Source organism: Corvus cornix, chromosome 9 (assembly GCF_000738735.6).
Source record: "Corvus cornix cornix isolate S_Up_H32 chromosome 9, ASM73873v5, whole genome shotgun sequence".
Lineage (NCBI taxonomy): Eukaryota > Metazoa > Chordata > Aves > Passeriformes > Corvidae > Corvus > Corvus cornix.
Window position 1 is genome coordinate 15910754 of NC_046339.1, and position 23930 is coordinate 15934683.

Here is a 23930-nt window from a genome sequence, read left to right on the forward strand (position 1 = left end):
TGGGAAGATGTGGGTCAGTATGAGAGGGGTGTTTAACTACAGCATGCATGTAATAGTTAATAGTAAGGCAGCTCATAAATGGCTGCTGGTTTTCTCCAGAAATATGAATGGGACACTGTATTACAAAAAGAAAAACTGGCATTTTAACTCAATATTTTATTACACACACAAAAAAAAAAAAATACAAAGTACTCAAAGGAAGTGCATACCACCACTCCTTACAGAACTGAAATTATTATACTGCTCTATTATTTTTTTTATTAAAACAATTGCAAGTTAAAAATTACACATAAAGAAATTGAGCCATCCTATGCATTCATTCTCACTAATCAAGATTTCTCTCAGGTGACTGAGACAGCAAACCAGATTCTTCTCAGTGCTACTCAGTCAAGAGGCAACATGCACAAATTGAAATACAAGAATCTATTCCATTTAAACATAAGAGGGGAAAAAAAACCCTACTTTTTTTCTTTACTATGCAAGCGTTCAAATACTAAGCAGGTTGTGTAGAGAAACTGTGGAGTCTCCATCCTTGGAGATATTCAAACCCACATCAGTCCTGGGCAGCCTGTTTGGATGACAGGGTGCTGAGCAGGGCAGGGTGTTGTACTAGAAGACCTCCAGTGGTCCCTTCCAACTTCTGCAATTCTGTGATTTCATATCTAAATCAAACCTATCAAATCTAGATAACTGTTCTACTTCAACAAAGAGATTAAAAGAAAACACATCTGAAAGGCAGAGTTTATTGACTCTGAAACTCAAAGTAGGCAGGCATACGTCAAACTGGATCCTTCCTTTTCTTCAGTCAGTGCCAGATTCTACAGGAGTTATCCTTGCTCCCTAGTAATAAACACACATGGTGAAGGAATCATTTAGCTGTATCACACAGTCTATCCATTTTTGTTAATACCTACATCAACAATGTACCCAGGAGACACATAAATATTTTTTTCTCCACAACTATCAACAGGCAGCAGGATCTAGGGCAGCATTTTTAGCTGAAATCATCCTGCATCCCCTGACTTCTTGTCTGAAATGAAGGAAACCTGACCAGAGTTCAGTACCAAATACACAAAAGGTGTGCTCCCATTTAAAAACCTTTGCTTTTTGCTCATCCACACCTCCCTCATGGCAATACATTGTGAGAAAATGGCTTAGTCACTGTTCTGGTGCTGGTATGTGCCCACTGGAGTGATGGGAGGGCATGCCCATGCCTTTGCACAAATTTGTCCATGGCCATATTCTCTTAAACCTCAGTTCGAAAGTGAATTTCTAGATTTTCTTGACTATACTGTAAGTTACTGCTGGTACCTGCATTTGGCATACGGCCCCAGGAAAGTTTTCAGACTTTTTTTTACCATAACAAGATTTCAGATGTGTCTCCAAAAAAAAGAAAAGAAAAATGGAATATACTACTTACCTGTAATGATTGTATCACCTTTGTAGTTGAAAGCACAGGAGAAGATCTCATCAGCATGACCTTCTAATATCTGAAGGCAGCGTCCAGTAGCAGCATCCCAGAGTCGAGCTGTTTTATCAGAACTGGCTGTTAGTATGCAATTGCCTTTGGGGTTGAAACACACCTTTAAAAAATACAGAAATAAGTTATGTTACTTAACAAGTCAGTATGCCTAGAGAAAGAAGCATATCAAGTGACTGACAGATGAAAATAGAAAGCAGCAACTCTTGCATAGTTTTTTAGCTAAAAAAGGATCGTATTCCACTAGAGTCATGCTGGAAAACTTCTGTGGCTGAAAACTTCGTGTATTTACAAAGGCCTTATATAACATGACCTTACTACAGGATCGTATCTTCCAAATATCAAGCCCCAAAATCACAACTGGTAGCAAAAGTAGCAACTTTATTTAAATGTTATTATTATTCCAATGTAAAATTTATACGTATTTTATAGAGTTCTACATTAAATAACATAAATTTCTGTAGTACCGGAATTTGCACTGGAAGCAATTAATTTTATAGTAAGTCTTTATGTTTGATAAACATTCACTGCCAAAACTTCATGGATTTCCAGATAATCAGGTACATTTTTCCAACACCAGAAAATACCAGTTTATTATAGAATGCAAAATTGCTTAATCACTGAGGGCAAAATGTCTTTTACCCAGAAATTCAATTTCCAAGTAATAACCTTCCCAAGTGGTCACATCTCCACAGAATACCTGTAGAAATACATGGCCCTTTCCACATGCTCCCAGAGGAGCAGATTCTCTCTTCAGCACAGAAATCATGCTGGCACTAAGGCCCCTGATGGAAGCTGTCTCTAATCCACCCTCTTGGCAGCAGGGGTTCAGACTGTCCTCAGTGTGAAATACTGCAGTGATTTTAGCAACTGAGGAAAGACCAATCCTTCTGAACTTAATATTCTCTCAGCGAAATGATTATAATAGACAAATCAATAGAATGAAACCATTTAAGTTTTGTTCATTAAGAACCATCCTAGATTCAAAATACTAATATTTCAACTTCAAAATGCATCAAAAAAGCAGCACAGACTTAACACACTAGCTTGGAAGCTAGGGAGAACTACCTATTTGAAAGAATAATGAAAAGCTGCAAGCAACAAATAACAAAGTTTGAAAATATGTACAATGGTGGAAGCAACTAAGTGTATTTGGAACAGAACCTTGGTGTTCAAAATTGAGCCAGGTAAGACTTCCAGCAAAGCACATGAGCACATTCCTCATGACCAAGTGATCCTTGAAACAGGCTGTATACCTCCAAAGCCCTTATGGACTTTTGAAAATAAGACTCCATGTATTTTTCCACAGAAATATAGTTTTTCTGTTCCATTCCATAAACCAGGTGTGCAGAGAAATGAAAAAGAGTAAAGAGGAGCACATCTGGTAGAAGCAAGGGATAAGGGTGATGGTAAAAGCCTTAGAGGCAACAGCCTTAAGATGTCAACGAGTAAAAACCTGGTGCTTATTCTGTCAGAGAACGTGGGACTACAATGGCAGAATAACACAGGCACAATTTAGGGCAGGTCAGACACAGAAGCTCTATTAACAATGACCACACTGAAAGAACACTCAGAGAGCATCTCCCTCTCCGTTTCCCCTTCTCTACCAAGAGGGTCTGTAGACCCAACTGACAAACTGCTTCAGGAAAAGGAAAGAGCTTAGGCAAACCAGTCATTTCAATGGCAACAAAGCCAGGTGTCCAGCCCTTTGGAGGGATGGACTTAAGTAGCTGCCACTATTCTAAGAAGTCAAATGGTAAATGACATGACAATACAGAGCGGTGGCTCTTGGAACCTAAAGGAGTAGCACACTCAGTATTGTCTTAGCTCAGAAGTGGGGAATTGGTAAACAATTGTTGTCTGATAGCTTTTAAAAGGAATGTTCTCTTAGTAAAGATAACTTCTTAGCCAGACCTATCAATCCTAAATATTAATTATTATACCACCACATTCTTTAACAGTATTCCTGTGTCATGGAATAACTGGTGGATTGGATTTCACACATAGTCAAATAAAAAAAGGTGCAAACCACACACAACTTACCTTTGAAATTTCATCTTCATGCCCTTCTAGCTTTGCAATGCACTGTTTTGTTTCTGCATTATAGACCCTTGCTGACCCTGTTGCAGTAGGAGCCATATGTGATTGTTATGCTTAAGCATGCATTTCAGTAAGAACATTTCAATAAGGTCAGAAGGAACTCATCCTCAGGTTTAATTTCAAGAGAAATAGAAGGCAATCATCACAGAGTTCCCTCCAAGGGTAAAGTATGTTAACAAGATCTGTAATCTGCTTGGAAAAGATTGACTTCCTTTCCTGACCAGAAATGGTTTCACCTGGAAAATATCTAAAATGTGAATACAAAGGTCCATGTAGAACACGGACTACTGAAGCCTGTAATTTCAGAATGCATGTACAATATATTCAGAAAGCTTTCATTATATTTCAGATATTAATTTTAACAATCTATTCCTCATATTTAATAAGGTATTGATTAAATTTCAGGAAACTTCTTACATTGTCTTTTGTCTTAATACAGAAAGTACAGGAAAAGAGACCCAAATAGTCCTCCCCATCCAGCCTGGTATCCCGTTTCTGGAACTGTGTATCTAGAACTAAAATGGTATTGTCATTATGCTGTATAATATAAATAACGGAGCAGGTGAATATAAAAAACTGGTTTTTGTGATTCCTAGACAAATAATAAACATGTAAAATTTCTGCATACCAATAAAAAACCAAAATTGCTCCTTTCACTATCTCTTTATTGTGTATTCTCTTGTGCATTAGGAAAGCCTGCTAGCAAATCCACCAGTAAAGTTCCAACTACTTTTTCATTTAAGCCTAAATCTGAGCCACCAAATAAAACCCCTCAAAAGCTATTTACCTACACATTTAAAATGTATTTCCAGCCACAAGTGAAATGTTTCCTTGCAACTTTGATGTTAAAGCGGAAAGACATGTTGAGTTGATTAGAGTATGAAAAGAACTTTTTCACTGGAGAAAACTTTTCAAGTTTAATGCCCAATTTCTGTAATGCAACGACTGAATTAAGTACTCTTTCATCAAGCTACATTCAAAGCAGAGCCAAAGGGAAAGGACAAAGGTGTTTCATGCTGCAGTTGCAATGCTCCCAGCAGTGCCAGGCCCTTCACTCACCATCAGCAGAGGCAGTTGCAATGCGCTGCCCAGCATAATCAAAGCACACATCCAACACCTCCTTCCTGTGCCCTGCCAGCGTCGTTATGTGCATCCCAGTCACAGCATTCCACAGCTGCACAGATCAACAGGGGGCATTGGATTGCTTCTTTTGATTAATATACTTTATAGATAGCTAGTTGATTGAAAAAGCAACTTGTAGAGGCCCTTTCTGATATCTGACATGTAATAACATGAAAGCTGAATATAAATCAATAATGAGTCACTCTTTAGTTTAATGAAGTCCTATACATTTTTTAGTTCAGTGTATTGCTTAAACAAGACTTAACTAGACTTCACTGAAATGAGTAAGAATATAGATTTTACATTTAGTTGTAAATTCTCTAATTCATTATATGTACTACTTTAAAATAATGCTCCTCAATTTAAAAAAGATACATTTTATATGACAAGTAGCTGTACTCACTACCTACTCAACCAGCTTACCATGCATGTTTTGTCCATTGATCCAGTGACAATGAGAGAACAGTCCCAGTTAAACTGGGCACTGCTAATCTCTCCTCGGTGGCCTATTAAAGTATGTAACAACCTATCAAAAAAGAAATTTAAAATAATAATTTATATTTATAGTGTGAATTTTTATATACACATATAAATTATAAGTTCAGAAAATGGTATAGTTAAGGTGTCAAGTTTTCACCATTAAAGCAATTAAACGGAGTGCTGCAGCTCATTTAGGATTCTAGTACTACATCAATTCCATTTTCTATTTTTGGCAAAAAGAGGCAGTAAGGAATATAATGGAAAATTCCTCCCTTCTCTTTCAAAAATATTTTAGTGAATGTATTTCCAGTGAAATGTGATGATTTTCAATAGCAGAGACAGATTCCTTGTATTCACCTACATGCTAAGCATACACAGCAAGTTTTTCCACATTACTCTTCCATTCTCCTACTTCAATGAACTGTAAACAGTACATCTTTAAAACTCTATATAATCTAAACCTTTTATAAAATCCACTGAAGATCAAATGGAAATTAATCAGGTACTTAATGCGAGCATGTTCCCAAATAACAGGCAAATGACAGCCCAACTGAAATATGATTTCTAATCCTCATTAATCCTGAACTTCTTGCTGCACAAGACTGACAATACAAGTCCCATTAAATTCTTCAGCTTTATCTGAATAGAGAGGTTACAATTAGCCAATACTGCTTCCAAGAATTAATGGCCCATAAGGCAACAAAGCCTAAAAAAGATTAATTGAGATATACATGTAGTAAAGGATTAGTAAATTGGGTTATTATCACTATGCTAGCATCACTGCATCATTAATAGAAGCACACTGTAAAAAACAGATAAACTAATGACTGGAAAAACAACTAAAGATCTTAAGTGACTGAAATGTTCTTACTCATTGCACAAGATATATAAGGGTAGCTAAATTGATATATGTGCTAAATGAACAGCAAAGAAAATTTCCTGAGCATTTGAATTTTCTATTTGTTTCTGGTAAGAGAAACTTGATTACATTCATAGCATTTTACATTACTCCTTTTACTGTCTAACACTGTGATGCCTACAATGCTGTAATTGTGTAGAGTTTTTTACAGTAAAACCAAAAATCAACAAGCAGATAACAGAAGAAAACTTAATTTTATAAACATCTTATTTGGCCATCAAGACTGTTGTTACTATAAATACCTAGTAATACCTAGAAAAAAGTTTTAAATTTAAATTACTCCTTTTACTGTCTAACACCGTGATGCCTACAATGCTGTAATTGTGTAGAGTTTTTTACAGTAAAACCAAAAATCAACAAGCAGATAACAGAAGAAAACTTAATTTTATAAACATATTATTTGGCCATCAAGACTGTTGTTACTATAAATACCTAGTAATACCTAGAAAAAAGTTTTAAATTTAAATTACTCCTTTTACTGTCTAACACCGTGATGCCTACAATGCTGTAATTGTGTAGAGTTTTTTACAGTAAAACCAAAAATCAACAAGCAGATACCAGAAGAAAACTTAATTTTATAAACATATTATTTGGCCATCAAGACTGTTGTTACTATAAATACCTAGTAATACCTAGAAAAAAGTTTTAAATTAAAAGTCGAAAGCTTAAACTTCCAATTTTAAAAAAGGCAGTGTGGGCCTCAAGCTTTGACATAAAAATCTGATCAATAAACAGAATATAAAGCAATGTGGAGAACATCTCACAGAAACCATTATCAGATACACAGCAAGAACACAGAAGAGAGGCTTATGAAGTGCTATTAAAAATTTCCATTTAAGTTATTTATTAAAAACAATCAGCTTTAGTCATGACAGTATTTCCTTAGCCTTCAGTTGCCAAGTGAAATTTGATATCTGGATGCTCTAGTATTTGACCATAATTGCAAATGAGGAACTGCTTCTCTCTCAGCACCCTGGTATTCAGCAGTCCTGACCACAGGTACAGGTACGGGCTGTTGATTTGCCAAATGCAGCTCTGCAGACTGAACTACAACTGACTATATCTGCCATGGAAATATAGACCTGTATTACAAAAGCATGTTTCCCCCTCCACCCTTTTTTTAAATCGTAGTATTATATGAAGAAAATCTTGAACCTTGTTCTGATTTCTTGTCCCTTCATCAGCTTCCTTCAGAGTACTGTACTTCCTTCAGAGAACTGTACTTCAGTACAGCTCAAGGTACCTACCCAAAATAAAACTCAGGAACACATATGCTCACTAGGGCCAGCCAGCAAAATTAGAAGAAACCCGAATTTGGAAAGCTGTACATCTCATTTAATTCACAAGGTCAAAAACAAGCACACAAAACCTCACCTAGAAAATTTTTGCAAATCTACCTGAACCTGTCTGCAGCAAATTATGATTTGCTCATGTCCTTTCTGACTGCAACTTTTCATTATTCCTAAATGTATTCATGTCCAAGTGGCATCTGAAAGCCAACTGCTGGCCTTGGAACAATTCTATTGCCCACTAGTTACTCACCAGAGCTGCTAGTGTTTAAATGAGAATCTTCTCCTTCATATTCCACTTCCTGGTATTGGCCCTGATGTCAAGCCCACACTGATTTCATAGAATAAAGAATGTAACTTTAAAATCCCCAGACCTTGATTTCACTGTAGGTTCAGACATTAAGCTGGAAAAAGTTGCTTTCAAACAAAAATACTTGCAAGAACATCAGGCTGAATGAAGTTGAATCCAAAGGTCAATTTGCTGACTGAGTGTTGGTGTTGAATAAGCTCAAAGATCACAGGATCAAGCCTTAAATGACGTACTATGTGACAATTAGTCTCATTTTGATATATATTGTCTATTACACCAAGATATTTCTATACACACACATCCCTTTTATTAAATTTCAGAGATATTCCCCTTGCTCTCACAAAAAGAAAAAAGGCATGACCCCTGTAAACAAAATAGAATGGTTATCTTCATAAATTACTTTGTCAGTAATCAGGGTGATAATTTTATTATTTTACTTACACTGAGTTTCCGATTGAAAAAACAAGTGGATTTGTCAGTATTACACAAGTTCATATTTAGCTTCTACATCATTATTTTTTGGCGTCTTAATCAAGAGATTTTGTTCTCTACAGTTGGAGGAGACACATTTTTAAATTTATACTTACAAAGGATTGTGAGAAGGAAACATACACCATAACCAGACTAATTTTCTATAACATAACATATACTTTCTTTCTACTTAAACAGCCTAGAAATTGTAGACACTTTGCAAGTCATGAGTTTCCATGTTGATAAAATATTTTCCTGTTTGGAGAATTCACCAGGAACAAGCACAGGATCTGTCCATTCTTTCTGCCTCTTTAGTGCTCATAAGATAGATATTTAAAACAAAGAACACATAAAAAAGCATTTCATGAGCAGCATTCCTTTCCAAAAGAACAAACAGAACAGGAGCAACCAATTACAAGATGAAGGAACATATACTCTAAATGAAATACAAGCTCTGTAATGTGTAGCTCAACATTTTCTATTTAATTTGTCCTGAAATCATGCAAAGTAAAATTATATTTATTAGTGCTTTAGTACCTGCCAATGCCAACATCCCATACTGCTACTGTATGGTCAAAGGAGCCAGTGATGATCCTGTCTCCAGTGGTATTGAAAGACAGAGCAATAATTTCTGCTGAGTGTCCCTGAGAATTTTTAGAAAGAAGTATGAGAATACGAATTATGACTTTTCCATTAATAAAGTTTAATATGTAGTCTTTTTTCAGCAGTATAATCCTTCCATAACTCATCACTATTTTATTTACTGTCTTGTCCAGCACATCACAATTTTGACAGAAAGATCTACTTGACTGTGGCATAGTCAATATCCCAACAACTGCAAAAATTCAGGCACACCACTTAAGCGGGAAGCTTATTCACTACATATTAGTTAGTATTTATGTGAGACACATGCACTGAAACAGCAGAGGCCAGTCTGACCGTGGGGAATGCCAGCAAGCCATGCAGAGCAAAGAGAGATGACAATCTAGAGATTACTGGATGTCTGTCCTCTGCTCATGTTTACAGGAAGAAGAACCATACAGAGGAGGTCACAACTGACAGTAGAGCAGCAGGTTTTAACAAGTGATGGAAGGCATTCTAATCTATAGCAGTAATGTCACTGGAATGAGAAAATCTGTCTTTTGATAAATAGGACTCATAAAATACCACAGGTTTCTCATTCCCTTCAAGTTTTCTTACTCTGTTTTGTAACTGCAGTCACTATGGGACCACCTGGTAAAAGAAACTGCAAGGTTTGCAAACAGTTGTAATGGTTACAGTGTTATTTATCCCAGCTGGAAAACTAAGATAGCAAGGAACACCTTTAAAAACATGAGGACTGCAAACATACACTTAAAGTGGCTACTTCTTCTCCTTTCTCTAGATCCCATAATTTAGCAGTGGTATCCATGCTTCCAGTTGCCAACAGTGTGCTTTGAGGATTAAATGATAAACATACCTGTAGCAAGAAACATTGGATAGAGAAAGTTTAAAGGAGTCCGTTTATATATATGTTCTAAAAAAACAAAACAAGGGTCAGGATTAATATTTTTAAATAAGGCAAAGGTCTGATAATATTTTATGGCATACAGAAAACTTGCAGAGTTCTTCCAACAGCTCACTAGAACAGCAACAAATCCTTACCACATAACTCTGGATAAATACTCATCTCAAGTGGACTCTTTGCAAGCACATGCTTTGTTTTATTTCAAAATTCTCTTCGAAATCCTCCAATTACTCTTCAGTCTGACAGTCCTCCCTAGCACTATCATTTGGTAGGTTTCCTCTCTTACTTGATGAGATTGGGTAAACATCATCCGAACAGTTCTGTGTACCCACAAACACACTCTGCACTCTCACCTTATCAGGTGTCATTATCTGTGTCATTTGCCAAGGGCACCGCCACAACATTGTGTTTAAGAAAAAGCAAGAACAAAAGCTCAACGACTGCTTTAATTCATTTTTCACATTAAAAAATTATGTAGTCATCCTCCCATTCTCTGTAATTATTCAGTATGATTGCTCTGCAAATAAAGAATAGGAGGTGCCATAAAAAAAGGAAAACAGAAGGTCAGTGTTTTCATACTGATGAACTATGGGCACGTCCTTGCCAGCAGTGTATCAGATGCAATAATGGCCTTTCAGAAACAGGTCTGATTCAGAGAAACACATCCTTTTCTGATGGCAATTTTCTTCTACTAATTACTTGCTAGCACAACTCATAATACTCTGGGTCTAATCTAACCCCTACAGAAGTCAGAAAAAATTGAGAGGCCTTTAAACATTTACCTGACTGATTTGTGGAAGCAAAATCACTGCAGCCTTTCTCAATAAGCAAACACGTTGTCCATTGTAAGGGGTAACTCTTTCAGATCATCCAGAGAATCAAAAACACACTGAAACAAACCCCAGTTCCAATATGGTAAACCACCAAATTTTCCTGCTCTAGTTAAGGCCTCTCAATCTACAAGTAAATTCCATTTTTTTTTTCAGAAATGATTTTCAGCAATAGTTTATTGAACATTGATTGTATAGCTATTAAAAAAAAAAAATCCCCAAAACCCCACTCATCATTGAAATTCAGAGTTTTAGTGCCTTTGCCTCAATCTTTTAAATTGAAATTTGTGCATCAAGGTACTTGCTGTCGCTGATAGGGGTCCTAGTGCATTGGAGAGGAAACCAAGCATTTTTAAGCTTAAACTCTTTTAATTTCATAGATCTGTGACATTTCAGCATCCCACATATTCCCAGTTAACACACTTTACATTTCAGAAATCTGTTCTTCTACAGCTCCAATCGGTTCTGTACATGAAATACAGATCTCTGTGTGAAAGACAACCACACAAGTAATGATATTCTTGTGTATTTAGTTCTGCAAATATGAGAGGCAATGCAAGATAGCTAGAAAAACATGATATGTAATCAGGCCAAAAGTATGTACAATAAACTGAAAATTCCAATTGCTATAGTATTTTTCAATATTTTAACATTTAGCAAACAAGGGGAATTGGAACAAAGTGAAAATAAAAATATAATTTCAAACTGTGTATGAGGGTTTATTCTGTCTCAAGAACTGTCAGACTATCTTCCCTTGCAGTGCAGAAATGTTAACAAGATCTAGATGTATGAACAGATGTACCACAATAACCGTGCTTTACAGTGGGAGCTCACAGGGAGTTCAAACTCACAGTCATCAACGATGGTGTGAGGAAACATAAAGGAATAAGAAGCATCCATAACTACTCACTATTTCTGCACTATGTCCTCTGAAGGTATGATAACATTTTCCTGTTTCTGTACTCCACAGTTTGCAGGTTTTATCAAAAGATCCAGTGGCAATTTTGTCACTAAATAGAAAAAAAAAAAAATCCTATCATTTTTCTTTAGAAAAACCCTCTGACTCCAGAGACAGCAGAATCCACAGAAACAACACCCAGCCTTAGAAGCTCCCATGCACTTTGGTGCTTGCTGCCACACTACGAGATCCTGCAGCAAGATTTCACAAACACAGGTTACAGCAAGGCAAAAAATTAGCAGACACAATGCGCTTCTAAGAGAAGCTACTGTGCCTATCTGTTAGCACAGGAGTGTTCATAACTGATGACTGACCTGCTTTAGGGATGATGATGTGCTGCACTTACAGATGTATTAAGAAGTTATATCATTTCATCAGATAACATCTCTTTGTCAACAATTATAAATGCAGTTCACCCAAATTTCAAAAGTTGAACTCTACTTCCCCTGAAGTCAGTGGAAGTGTTGTGACCATCTGCAGTTAGAGCAAGACTAAAGTGAAGTATCCAGAAAATATACCAAGGGGCACTGTATTGAAACCTAAAGATAGCAGAAAAAAGTTCTTTTTTTATCAAACTTTTAATGTAAAAGTAGTTCAAGGTTCTCATCAGGTTTTGTCTTGCTGTATGTTGCTTCTCCACTTTTATGTTACAGTCTAGTTATTGATCTTTGCACAGATTTTTGTCATTAGTTTCACCAAGCTATATAAATGAACTTCATTAGATGTTTTTCTAAAGTAAAGACTAATATCAGAACATAAGACACTGACACAGCAGGGTCTAAGTTTTCCTTTTCATATAGAAGAAAGAGATGAAATTTCAAATAGCGCAAGAACAAATCTTTTAACATTTATTTCCTGATGTTAATTGTGTATTGTTCAACTGATTAATAGGACATCTGACAGTAATGTGATTCAATAGAAAAACAGGAATTAGTTTATCTTACTTTACAGAAAAAAAAATGGTTTTCTCACACATGACAGCTTCCTCAGGAAGCAAATGAAAATGAAACTACAGTAGCTAACATGTAATTCCCTTCACCTAACAGGTGGCAATTCCAACTTAGAGCAGTTACTGCAGAAAACAAAAGGTGCAAAAATTAATATCTGACGTTCACACAGCAGCACCTTGTGGATTTTACAAAAATTACTCAAAAGCTGTGACATTTCTATACCATGTCCTAAATAATACTGAATGTGTAATGAAAAATGGAGAAATCCACTTCTTTCTCCTTAACTGAAGCAACACAGATTGCCATAAATACTTATATCACACATCACATACAACTACATGGAGGCAGAAGAGAATGATTAACATTCAGAACACAATCTGGTCAAGTAGATATTACTGAAATAAACTGTGTTTCAATATATTCAACTGACTCATTTGTATTTTTTTCAAGACTGAATACCTAATTAAATTTGTGGTTAGAATTTCTAAGTTTTATTTTAAAAAATGATAGCAGAAAACATGTTTGAATGGATCTCTTACGAATAATGACAGTGTCATCCCACGGCGATTAGCTATAGCTGAACTCTACAAATTCAGAAGTTGAACTCTTTCAATTTGAAATAGTCTATTCTATGTCAGAGTATTTGCAAAATAACATTATTAGCAATTATGAAGAATTTCAGAGGAAATTTATTTACCCATAGGGGTTGTTGAAAGCTATTGCATAGACAACATTTCTGTGTCCCTCCAGTGACCGTAGCTCTTCTCCCGACACTGTATCCCATAGTTTGCAGGTTCTATCATAGCTTCCAGTGATAAAGCTAAAGCAAAGATAAATTAATTTCTGAATACAGCAAATATCTTACCGGTCCCAATGCACAGCCAAATGATTTATTTCCACAGATTTCAGTTAGCATTGTCTCAAACCCTAAATCTCCTCTTTCTTTCAAAAATACAGATTAATGAATATAGAGGTTCCTTTTCTTCTTTCTTTTTAACATATTATTCATAAAAACACATTTTTTCTAATCTTTAATGTATTTCAACTAGAAAGCATGCAGCTGCTTTCAAGACATGAAGGAAAAAATGATAAGACATATGTCCACAGTGAAATCAATTAACATGAAAGCTATACTTTCACTACAATGAAACTCCCAAATGAGTTTGTCAAAGCCTCATTTAGCTTTTACCAATATTTAGCTTATTGCCATAAAGGTGCTTCTTTCTGTAATATGGTAATTGTCAACAGACTATGGCTGTGGAAGAAAAAAATTAGATAAATTGAATCTCACCTGCTACTTTTTTGCATCTCCCATTGGTTTTTCCCACAGAGGCCTGAAATATAATCCCCAATTACGCCTGAAGCTGCTTAGAAGCAGCAGAGCTGAGTTCTTTTTGCAGCAAAGATAAGAGCACTGAAGTTTCCGTACCATTTAATTTACAAGTACAAAACTTCAATTAATGATTATGTGCTTTGACTTTGAAAGCAACTTACCGGGAACCAGATTTGTTAAATGCTACATTAGTCAGAGGCAGTATGTGTGTTCTAAGCACCTGAAATAGAAGGGAGGGCAGTGAGAGCAAAAACATTTGATGCTAACAAAATAAACCAAATTGCTCAAAATATTCAACAAATTAATTTTTTCTCCTCCTCCTGTAAGAGGAGAAGAAATCCCACATTAATCATCAGGTTATCACAGAAGATGTTATATAGTATTGATTTCAATTTCATACTTTACATTAATGAACTCTTTTTCCCCATATTTGCATTTTCTTCACCTTCTCCAAGACCAGCAAAGGAACCCTAGACCAGAGCTGAATGAGCAAAACAAATGAGGAGACCACACCTGCTGAGATCACTGATGAAATAAATCCCAACTAATATTAAGCCTTATCCAGTGAACGAAGAAATCCAGTTAAATTGAGTATTTGAGAATGTTAGGGTATGGGATGCTTCCAGCTGGCACGTGACTTTGTTATACAAAACAAGAAGAAGAGATACGAGCTTCAGCTCTGTCCTATGAGGTCATGACAATGTGTTGAAAACCATAACAAAGATACTCAGCAAGACAAAATTCCAAGAAGGAATTTCAAATTTAATGTCTGCACATATTGTGTAGGTAGTGGAGGGCACTGTTTTCTAACATTGTTTCTAAGGTAATAAATCAGACATAATACAGGATGTGAATGAACCCATAGCCATAATAATACATACTAAGGTTTATTAAACAGAGGTGAAGATAGATTCAGGTACTGCCAGTGGAATCACCATGCCATGATAGTTTAAAAAGGAGACCAAAAACATATAATCTGGTTAGTGTTTGAATAAACTCTCTGCTATAAAACATGGTTTGCACTTGAACAATTTGCACCTATTACAAGCTGTCCTCTCCTCAAGTCTAAAGCATAATAAAATCATGAACTGGGAAATCTCAGCAATTGCTGACAGTGAAGTAAAGGGATGTTAAAAATACCCCAGTGATTCACTAGGTCTTTTCTGTAGTGTAAGAATGAAGAAGAAACTATTTATGAACAATGAGATTTAATCACTGACATATTACCAGAGCTTCAACTCCTTTTTCTTATCTCAAGTTTTCCCAGCTGCCTGTCTCTAAAAGGAAAATGAGAGAGGCTCATAGATCCTCCACTGAGAAGAGTAGGGACTCATCAAAATGGAAGTAACAATTGTCAAGTGAAGGACTGAGAGGGAGAAAGAGAAAATGTATTTTATGTTACAGAAACAACAATTTCTGTTCTCTAGAGAAAGCAACACAAGTTGTACTTTTAGCTACCGAAGTGGGAATGAGCAATCAAGATGTGGAAATGACAAAAATACTGTGTTTTTTAAAAAGAGCCACAATATCCATCTGCACATGAGAATCAATAATTATGGAAATTTATGGAAATCTGACCCATAAGATTTTTAGGATTACATGCAGGGAGCTCTGAACAACTCAAAGGTATTTTGAAATTATGAAAAAAGGGAGGAATACGAGATGGGTTTTTGTGTAATTCCAGATTATGAGACTAATTCTGTTCTTCCAATGCCCAGTGATGCAGCTGCTTCATCCATAGAACTCTGAGCCAGCAAGAATTGCTGCTGCAAATGATACAATAATCAAACCCTAAGGCAATATTAGAAAAAATATACCTCAGTTCTGCAAAATCTGCTACAGCTGTACCTAAGATAAAAATCTGCAAATCACTACAGCATCCCATGCCATGTAATAGTTTAAAACCTGAGAAATTGCTATAAAAGCTTGTTTCTCTGCAGGGTGCCTAACATACCACCATCACCCCAGTTACTGGAAACTACAAAAAGATGAGTTTATACACTTGTTTCAGATTATACTCCAGTGCAACAGGAAAAAAACCATTGATTTCCAAACAATGCACACATGGAACATTTTTTTCAGGGAAAAGAAAAAAAAAAATCTCACTCCCACCCATCTCTTGTATTTTATTAGTATCTCAGAAGGACCTGGTACTCATGTTTCATTTAGAAGCCTTAAATGAAACTGAAATATCAAACAAGTTCTTTTCACACCCTTCTAACCACTCTTGAGTGAAGGAAATAAGCCAGCACTGATTGCATTTGCCTGCCTCTATTATTTCCAAATACAGAAGCTCAAACACAGCACTACAAACTACAACCCCAACAATGAACAAATACATTATTTACACTCAAGTTTGAACAAGAATTTGAAGATCTGTCAATCTCTGTGAACAAACAATTTTAAAAGCTTTTGAAGAGCAAGGCATTATCTCAGTTGAAAGCATAACTCAGAAGAGAAACTTTTTCAATTTAAGATGCCTTATTACATAGCTCTGGTTTCAAGGTTAAATACATATATCTTTGCAGAATTCACCCAGATGAGTATTGTTGGTCATAAGAACCAAAGTTATACCTAGCAACACGTAAGGGTTTTTAGCTGAACAAACCAACCGAAAACAACTTCTTTTTCACTCTTAATTTAAGGTAACAGTAAACACCACAGCACTGACCAACATTCTTTAACAGCTACACATTGCCATCTGCTGACCAAATAAAGATACAACATTTAACTATGTCAGATTGCAGCTTGCACTCTCTGGAAGAAAGTTTCATTTCCACAATTAAATACAATTAAACCTTTTCTCTCCTGACAGACTGAATCCTGGATTTGGAGCTCTGAAAGCTCTCTCTGAGCATTGTTCTTAAAAATCCCATTTTTTTGAAATAATATTTCAAGTGCTGTCTGTAAGTTTAAGATCAATTTATCAATATTCAAAGATAATAGTAATGACAGAAAGTAATGAAAACCAGGATTAGGAATGACAACTGCATGTAGCATAAAACCCCATAAAATAATAGCATAAATCCCATAATCTTCACAAGATGAAGTAGACAATGGTATGAAAATCTTTTGGTCCTTTCCCAACAGCTAATTTAATTGGGGTCTATTTACAGGTTTTGTTTTAATGTAACTATGGGTGTTGCTGGCCCACAAATAAAAGACTGATTTTTCTCCACCCAAAACACACCCTAGTGCATAAGCCTGTGTAAACAATGTCTAGGGACAGTTATACTTCAGCCTTTCGGGGGGAATTCCAGGCAGAAACAACTAAGCCAGACTCAGTTGCTCTGGAAGTGCCGACAGGATTGAGAAGTGCCAAGAAATCAGTCATAGAGTCCCAATTTTGCCCTCAGGCACAATACACAGCAGTAAAAACATACTCACAGTACCACAGCTTAAACCCCCCAAAATGCCCTAAATTACTTGAAAGATGCCTCTGACCTTAAAAAGAGAGAATTTGTGATTCTGTTTTTCCCCTAGCTTGTCCTGCAATCTTTGTACTAGATGTACGACATGTTCCAAGCAGGAAGCTGTGATGAGAGGTTCTCCTTTCTGAATTTCTTCTACTAAGGCTGGGACATCTGTGCTAATTATAAAAAAAGAATGAAAACAAATTCAAAAAATACCCCCAAATACAAACCCACCACATTCCATCCTCTGGCAATAATTATGAATACAAACCCAAGAATATTATTTACTTGCAGAGAAACTGAAGTAAGCAATTAAATGTTATGCATTTATCTCATTCTGTATAGGCCTAAAGAAATATGGATAAATCTTTCTTGGTTTTTATACTTCCTTCCCTCTCTTACTGAAGTTGTACAGAAACTGCAACTTTTAAAAATTGTAGCTTGGCAAGAAATTCATCTTTTCAAATGATTTCCACAGAGGATCAGACATGGGAGATGTGTGTCCCAAACTGTAAGTTTAAATATCTGAATTAAACTGGAATTTCATAAATTCCAAACAAATTGCCCATGAAGTAGTAACAAGATAAATTATATATGCAAATTTAAATTAAATTTATCTCAGTCTGTTGCTTCAGAAATCTATGGCTGTTTCTACAACTCCTGGTTGTAACAGTAACTACCACAACCTGGTCCAGTCTACTGATGCCGCTGGACCCCCAGGGAGTGGGTCACAGCTGGTCTGTGGAACTGTATCATCTTTCCATGGCATTGATGCCTTAGGTTTTAACTTCTGTATTTTTCAAATCCTGTACTGCTTAGTGTGTAACTCTGAAGTTTCTTGTAGCCTGTTAATTTCTGCTCTCTCATGCTAGGTAGACATAACAAACCTCTCCAGGCCTGCTCTTCAAGGACACCCAGACTGTCCTAAGCCCAGAAAGTATAAACCAAAAGCCTCTAAGGGGAGCAAGCGGAGGGGAAATTACATCATTAAACTGAATCTTTAATTGGAGAATTAACCCTAATATGCAAATGAACCAAACCTATAAAAGTGTGAAGAACTCGTGACCTGTCATCCATCTTGGAGTCCATCTTGGCAATAGCCTCTGGCCCCCAGGGGGTACCTTTGAAGGCCTTTCAAAGAAATACCTGCTTTTATTCCTTTACTCCTGTCTAGTCTCTGTTTCTAGGAGGCCTCTTAAGGCATCAGCATCAGATAACTACTAATTTCTGGCCTCCTGTGAGAAACTCAGCAGTCAAATCACCGATACACTCTTAAAATCAGTTTAGCAAGAAAGCATTTCTTCTAGTATGGGAATTATTCAAGTCTAGAGGGGATTTTCTCCATCAGTCTTCTAAATGAGAGCCACTACATCCCATAAATTAGCGTCCTCTCATTGTTTATACTCTTGTTCAGTAACACCAGACAACTTATTTATTTCACAGAGACTTGATACATTTTATCCACAGCCCTATACTGGATGGTTCCAGGTAGACAAAAATTATTAAATTTTAAATTGGGATTTTTCATTTGGCATATGCATCTTACACTGTCCACTGACTTTGGCTTACATGCAAGGCCTATTCCATATCAATGTTGATATTAAGACAATCATATTAGTTCATATCTTTCTGTGTATGAAACTCCACTAATTTCGGCAACTTTATTTAATGGTGGCACTTTGTTATTTTTCTGAAGCTCTTCCTACCAGAGCTGGCTGAGTAGAGCAGGTAGGCTCTACATAACAACTGACCTCAATTATATCTAAAACAGTCAAATAGAGTCGTACATGAACATGCTATAAAAAGGTAGAGAGTGCTGTTATCTGAAATAATATCATACTTACTCAGGTTTAAGATCAAGTAGATCTATTGATCTGGTCTTTGACTCACCACCTTCTACATATTCCAAAATAATTCCTTTAAAAACAAACAATAAACAGGTCATAATTAGACCCCTGCAATTTTATAACATGCACTGTAGACAGCACCACTTCCACTTTTATAGCTCCACTGACTTCAGGAGACCTATTTCCAGTTCTTGAAGCTGGAAGGAGGTTGGCTGTTCTCACTGTAAGTAAGCATGGTGATGAAGAACTCTGATGTACTTATATGAAAAAAGATATTAAACAACATTATTTCTGAGCTGATTGCTATTCTGGAAATAAGCACTTTTTTCCAACAACTTTTTGCATCATTTCATCACCATTAATTTCAAAGAAGCTGTTGAAGATACTTTCTGTAGTTTGGTGTTCCAAGAAGCCTGGAAAACACATTTTACAAAACCTGATACATTGTTTGCAAAAGCTTGAGTGCAGTAATGCATCAAAAATCCTAACGCACTTTACACTTCCAGGTTTGCTGCAGAACCTCTGCAACTTTCAGTGAGCTGGAGTATTAAAATGTTTAACCACATGGCTTCCTGTTTTGAAACAACTGATAAAGGGCTCAGCTGCTCCTTGATTTTCTGTGGCAAAAGATAATTTAGATTAACTTCTGTGTCATTCTGCATTTTACGAAGTTCATAGGAAAAGTATTTATTTTGAAAGGAAGATCTGTTTTTCCAATACACTTCCTGAGCTGCACATCTCCAGCTTGTTTCACTTCTGAAATGTCATTGAGTCACCTGAGTACAGGATAAACCATGACAGTCTGGCAGCACTGCTTTTCAAAGCATGACTCTGCCCCAACACCACCTTGTCAACCAGACCCTGGCACAGAATGCCACGCCCAGTCCTTCCTTAAACACCTCCAGGGACGGTGGTTCCACCACCTCCCTGGGCAGCCCTTTCCAATGTCTGATCACCGCTTCTGTGAAGAATTTCTTCCTAATACCCAATCTAAACCTCCCCTGGGACAGCTAAAGACTATGTCCTCTCATCCACTCACTGCTTGCATGGGAGAAGAGACCGACCCTCACCTGGCTCCAACCTCCTTTCAGGTAGCTGTAGAGAGTGGCAACTTTTTTTGCTAAACAGCCACTTAAAAACACAAATACATTTTTTTGGTGTCAGCTACGGTTATTGTTGACTTTTAAACTCCTTACTGTGATGTAAGACTGCGCTGACTTTGCAGTAAGTCCCACATGAAAGCCCCGATGGGCGTTGAGCTGCTTCCAGCTGCAGCCTCTTACCCAGGCACCGGGACAAAACAGCGGCACCTCCTCTCCAGCCGGCTGCAGGTGCGCGATGGACCCGCCCGGCCGTGCCCAGCCCCTGCCGGCGTGAGGGCACCCGCCATGACGGGCGGTTCTCGCACTCCCCGCGCCGTCCCGCAGGGCCCCCGCCGCACGCCCCACACCCACAGGCCCCCCGAGCGCGGCCGCGGCCCCAGCCCCAGCCCCGGCACAGCCGGCCCCAGCGCCGGGAGCCCCCCGGCCGCCCCGCTCCGCACCCGGCGGGAAGTAGCGCAGCAGGAGCCGCCTCAGCCCCATCGCCGCCGCTCGGCCCCGCGCGTCCGCGCGCGGCCATGGCAACGGCCCGGCCGCGCATGCTCAGTTCCGGCCGCGGGGCTGAGGGCGCCGGGCCCGCCATGGCGGTGAGCTGGGAGCCTGCCTGTGGCTGTGCAGCCGAGCTATCTCCGGGGTCAGTGTTACCGCCCCTGTGCTGGCACTGCATCGTCCGTACAAAGCTGCGAGGACTTCTGGACTGCGCCACAGAAGGAAAAGAAGCGGATCTAGAAAGGAGTGCACTAAAAAAGTATATAAAATTTGGAGTGCTGAAGAGCCACACGGCATAGCAAATGTATGAAAGCTATATGGAAAGTGGATAGTTAAGGAAAGAGGGCAAAGATAATTAAATTTAAAAGAAAAAAAAAATCAGTTTAATTTTTTTAAAGAGATACTCAGGCCTGAAACGTATGAAAATACGGTTTAGAATCACAGAATCTAGGCTGGAAAAGGCCTTATGCTGGAGACCAACCACTAACCCAGCACCACCCTGTTCACCACTAAACCATGTCCCCAAGGCCCACACGCCTTTAGAACACTACCAGGAATGGTGATTCTACCAATTCCTTGAGCAGTTCTTAACATCCAATTGAAACCTCCCCTGGCACAGCTTGAGACCATTTCCTCTTAATCTGTCACTTATTACCCGGGAGAAGAGACCGACCCCTGCCTTGCTACACCCTTCTTTCAGGGAGCTGTGGAAGTGATAAGGTTCCCCCCGTCTCCTTTTCCCCAAACTAAACACCCCCACCTCCCTCAACTGTTCCTCACAGACTTGTCCTCCAGATCCTGCACCAGTTTCACTGCCTTTCTTTGGATGTGCATTTCATCAAAAAGAGAAAAAAAAAAAGTAATTGAAAAGAGATAACCAACATGGGATCACTAAAAGAGAATGCATTAATAGCACTAAAAATTTCAGTGAAACTTTATGCTGAAATGGCTGTAGAGCATCAATAGGGGGAAGCTATAAACACATTTTCATTTGGCCGATCTCATAGCCCACATTGTTGACAATGGATCAATATAAGACATTCCCACTCAATGTTTAACAATACGTGACTTTTCCAAAAACACCCATATAGCTCCCTACAGCTTCACTTTGAAGACAGTCCTTTGGGTTTTTTGAAAGCCAGGAAATAAAATACAATGGCCAGTTCCAGACTTACTTGAGGACACGGCTGAGGGACAAAGTGTCTCTGAGTTTTTCATTCCCATTTGTTTGTTTTAAGTCTTTTGTCTTGTTTGTATGTGGAAAGTCTTGAGCAGATAAGAAATATTTTTATTGAAAACAATCCGAACAGCTTTCCAACTGAATTGACTTACTTGGACCAACCCTATTCAAAAATAACTTTTTGAACAACCCCAAATCTTGGTGGTCTCCAGTTTCTTAACAACTTTTTGTATTTGTTTATCATAATATGTATCCACCCAGATGATAAATTCAGAATATAAATATTTTTCTGTTCTTTTAACTTAAATGACGTGAACAACCAACCAGGGCACGGATATTGCTTCCTACCTCAAAACTTAATTTGTTTGTCATAAACACAGATTCATGCAGCCTTTCTGGTACCTTAAGTATTACTTAACACCAACTGGAAGTACTGCATTTAACTGTTTTAGTCACATTTAAACAAAACAATCAAAACAGGGGCAAGGGAAGTGGAAAGACTGCAAAGCTCCATGATGTCGGTACCTGTTGTTCAGCACATTTTCCCCTCACTTTTTGCTCCAAATATTCATCTGAACACAGACACCTCACAATTTGTCATTACCTGGGATTAACATGCAGTAATGACAGTGGAAGATGATAAATCAAATAGGCCTCAGCTCTCACCTTTCCTTGCTTCTGTAAGCATAAGATTAGCGAGCAATGGAGTCATGGCAGAAGTCAATCCCTCTAAACCCTGTGCCTGCTCTCCAGGCCAACCCAGAGAGGCACTGGTGTGATGGTCTTGTTTGCTCCATTCCTATGCAGTCACTAGAAGAAATTTCTGACCCTGAGTGGGGACAAGGAGTTAACGCTGTGTTGAGACAAAGCTTTTCCCACAGTGCTACCCAGGACAGGCCTGGGTGCAAAAAACATATACAGTGACAAACAGTATGTCCTTCTGATGAAACAGAACCAGAGCTGTAGCACAGGTAGGATTACCTGAGAAGGCTTTAGGTAGAAAAGGGGAAAACTGTGGTGAGGGAGTGAATGGAAGGACTTGCTATTCCATTGCCACTTGAAGACTAGTTAAGAGGGATTCTGACGATACCGCAGACTGAGCTCCTGTCCATACCATTAAACCTCAACTGTTAAGAAGAAATGCAGCTTTTCTTCAAGTTCATGAAAAGGAGCAACTAATGTATACTTTTAGAAGGAAAATTTTCAGACTGCTTGGGCAAAATTGTTGCCCTGATATTTTTTTTAGTGTCTAAAGAGTGCACACAGCCTATGAGTCATGAAAGGCTAGCTTCAAAGAACGCACACTGTAGGGAGTTAAAAAATATCTACACTGGAAAGAAAAATTAAATGCTGAGACATCCAGGATGAGATAATCAGCTTTTATGTACAGAGATCAAAACTATTGATGATATCAGCCTGGAAAGATAATTTATATATCAGTTGCTCCCTGTGCATTTTTGCTTATGTCAGCAGCTTCCAGGAGTGGCAGAAAGTGAAGATACTATAAAACTCATCTGTCTATATTCAGAAGGCTTTGAAAGGCTGCAATGTACATTTATCTACAGTGCTGAAGGGAACTCTTGTCAGACAATGCAAAGCAAAATCAGTACAGTTACAATGAAGAACTTCCTTTGGAGAACCTTGGGTTCTTCCTGCCAACGCAGGTTCTGAAAAATCCTCTCTTGAGCCAAGGTACCATCCAAAGGATAAGAACAAGCAACTGTTTCTGACTCAAACACGCTTGCAGAGAAGAGTGGGGTTTAAGCTTCCTGGTTTAAAGTTGTATCATGACCCACTTGTTCTGAAGTAGGTCAGCCTGTGGTATGCTGAACTCAATCAGAAAGGCCAGCCCAAGAGCAGTCTGAGTTGAGGGAAAGATGTAGGAAGCCACTTCCTATTTCTGTTATGCCAGTAGTGGGTGCAGTGAATTTTTATTAAGGGGAGTTTTTGTGTCCTGTCCTTTCTCATAATTGTCAGGTCTGTAGAATGCAGAAGAACAGTTCTCTGATAGTTCCTTGTTTCTGCTTGGTGAATTAAATGGGTTTTCATGATTTTTTCTGCAAGGTTGTTTTATTCTGGCATATTCTGCTTCCTCTTGCCCGAACAGACTCAGTGTATGTATACACTTCTGAGTGCATTGCTAGAGCTCTTT

General features: G+C 37.9%; 1 protein-coding gene across 1 annotated transcript; it reads right to left on the reverse strand.

Moving 5' to 3' along the window:
* Window positions 1-727: 727 nt before the first annotated feature.
* On the reverse strand, window positions 728-20657 carry DAW1 (dynein assembly factor with WD repeats 1). Its single transcript, XM_039556651.1, has 13 exons — window positions 20553-20657; window positions 19007-19079; window positions 17194-17338; window positions 13911-13969; window positions 13114-13236; window positions 11419-11518; window positions 9523-9630; window positions 8709-8815; window positions 5126-5228; window positions 4640-4754; window positions 3524-3600; window positions 1421-1583; window positions 728-840 (listed from the first exon to the last, which is right to left on the reverse strand). The coding sequence occupies exons 1-13, from the start codon at window positions 20590-20592 to the stop codon at window positions 806-808; spliced, it is 1248 nt and encodes a 415-aa protein (XP_039412585.1). The 5' UTR covers window positions 20593-20657; the 3' UTR covers window positions 728-805.
* Window positions 20658-23930: the final 3273 nt, after the last annotated feature.

Coding starts and splice junctions, on each gene's coding strand:
- DAW1 (XM_039556651.1), bottom strand. CDS start 20,592: ATGGGGCTGAGGCGGCTCCTGCTGCGCTACTTCCCGCCGG. Junction 19,080..20,552: donor GCTGCGCTACTTCCCGCCGG/GTGCGGAGCGGG, acceptor TTGTTTTTAAAG/GAATTATTTTGGAATATGTA. Junction 4,755..5,125: donor CAATGGACAAAACATGCATG/GTAAGCTGGTTG, acceptor TGATCTGTGCAG/CTGTGGAATGCTGTGACTGG.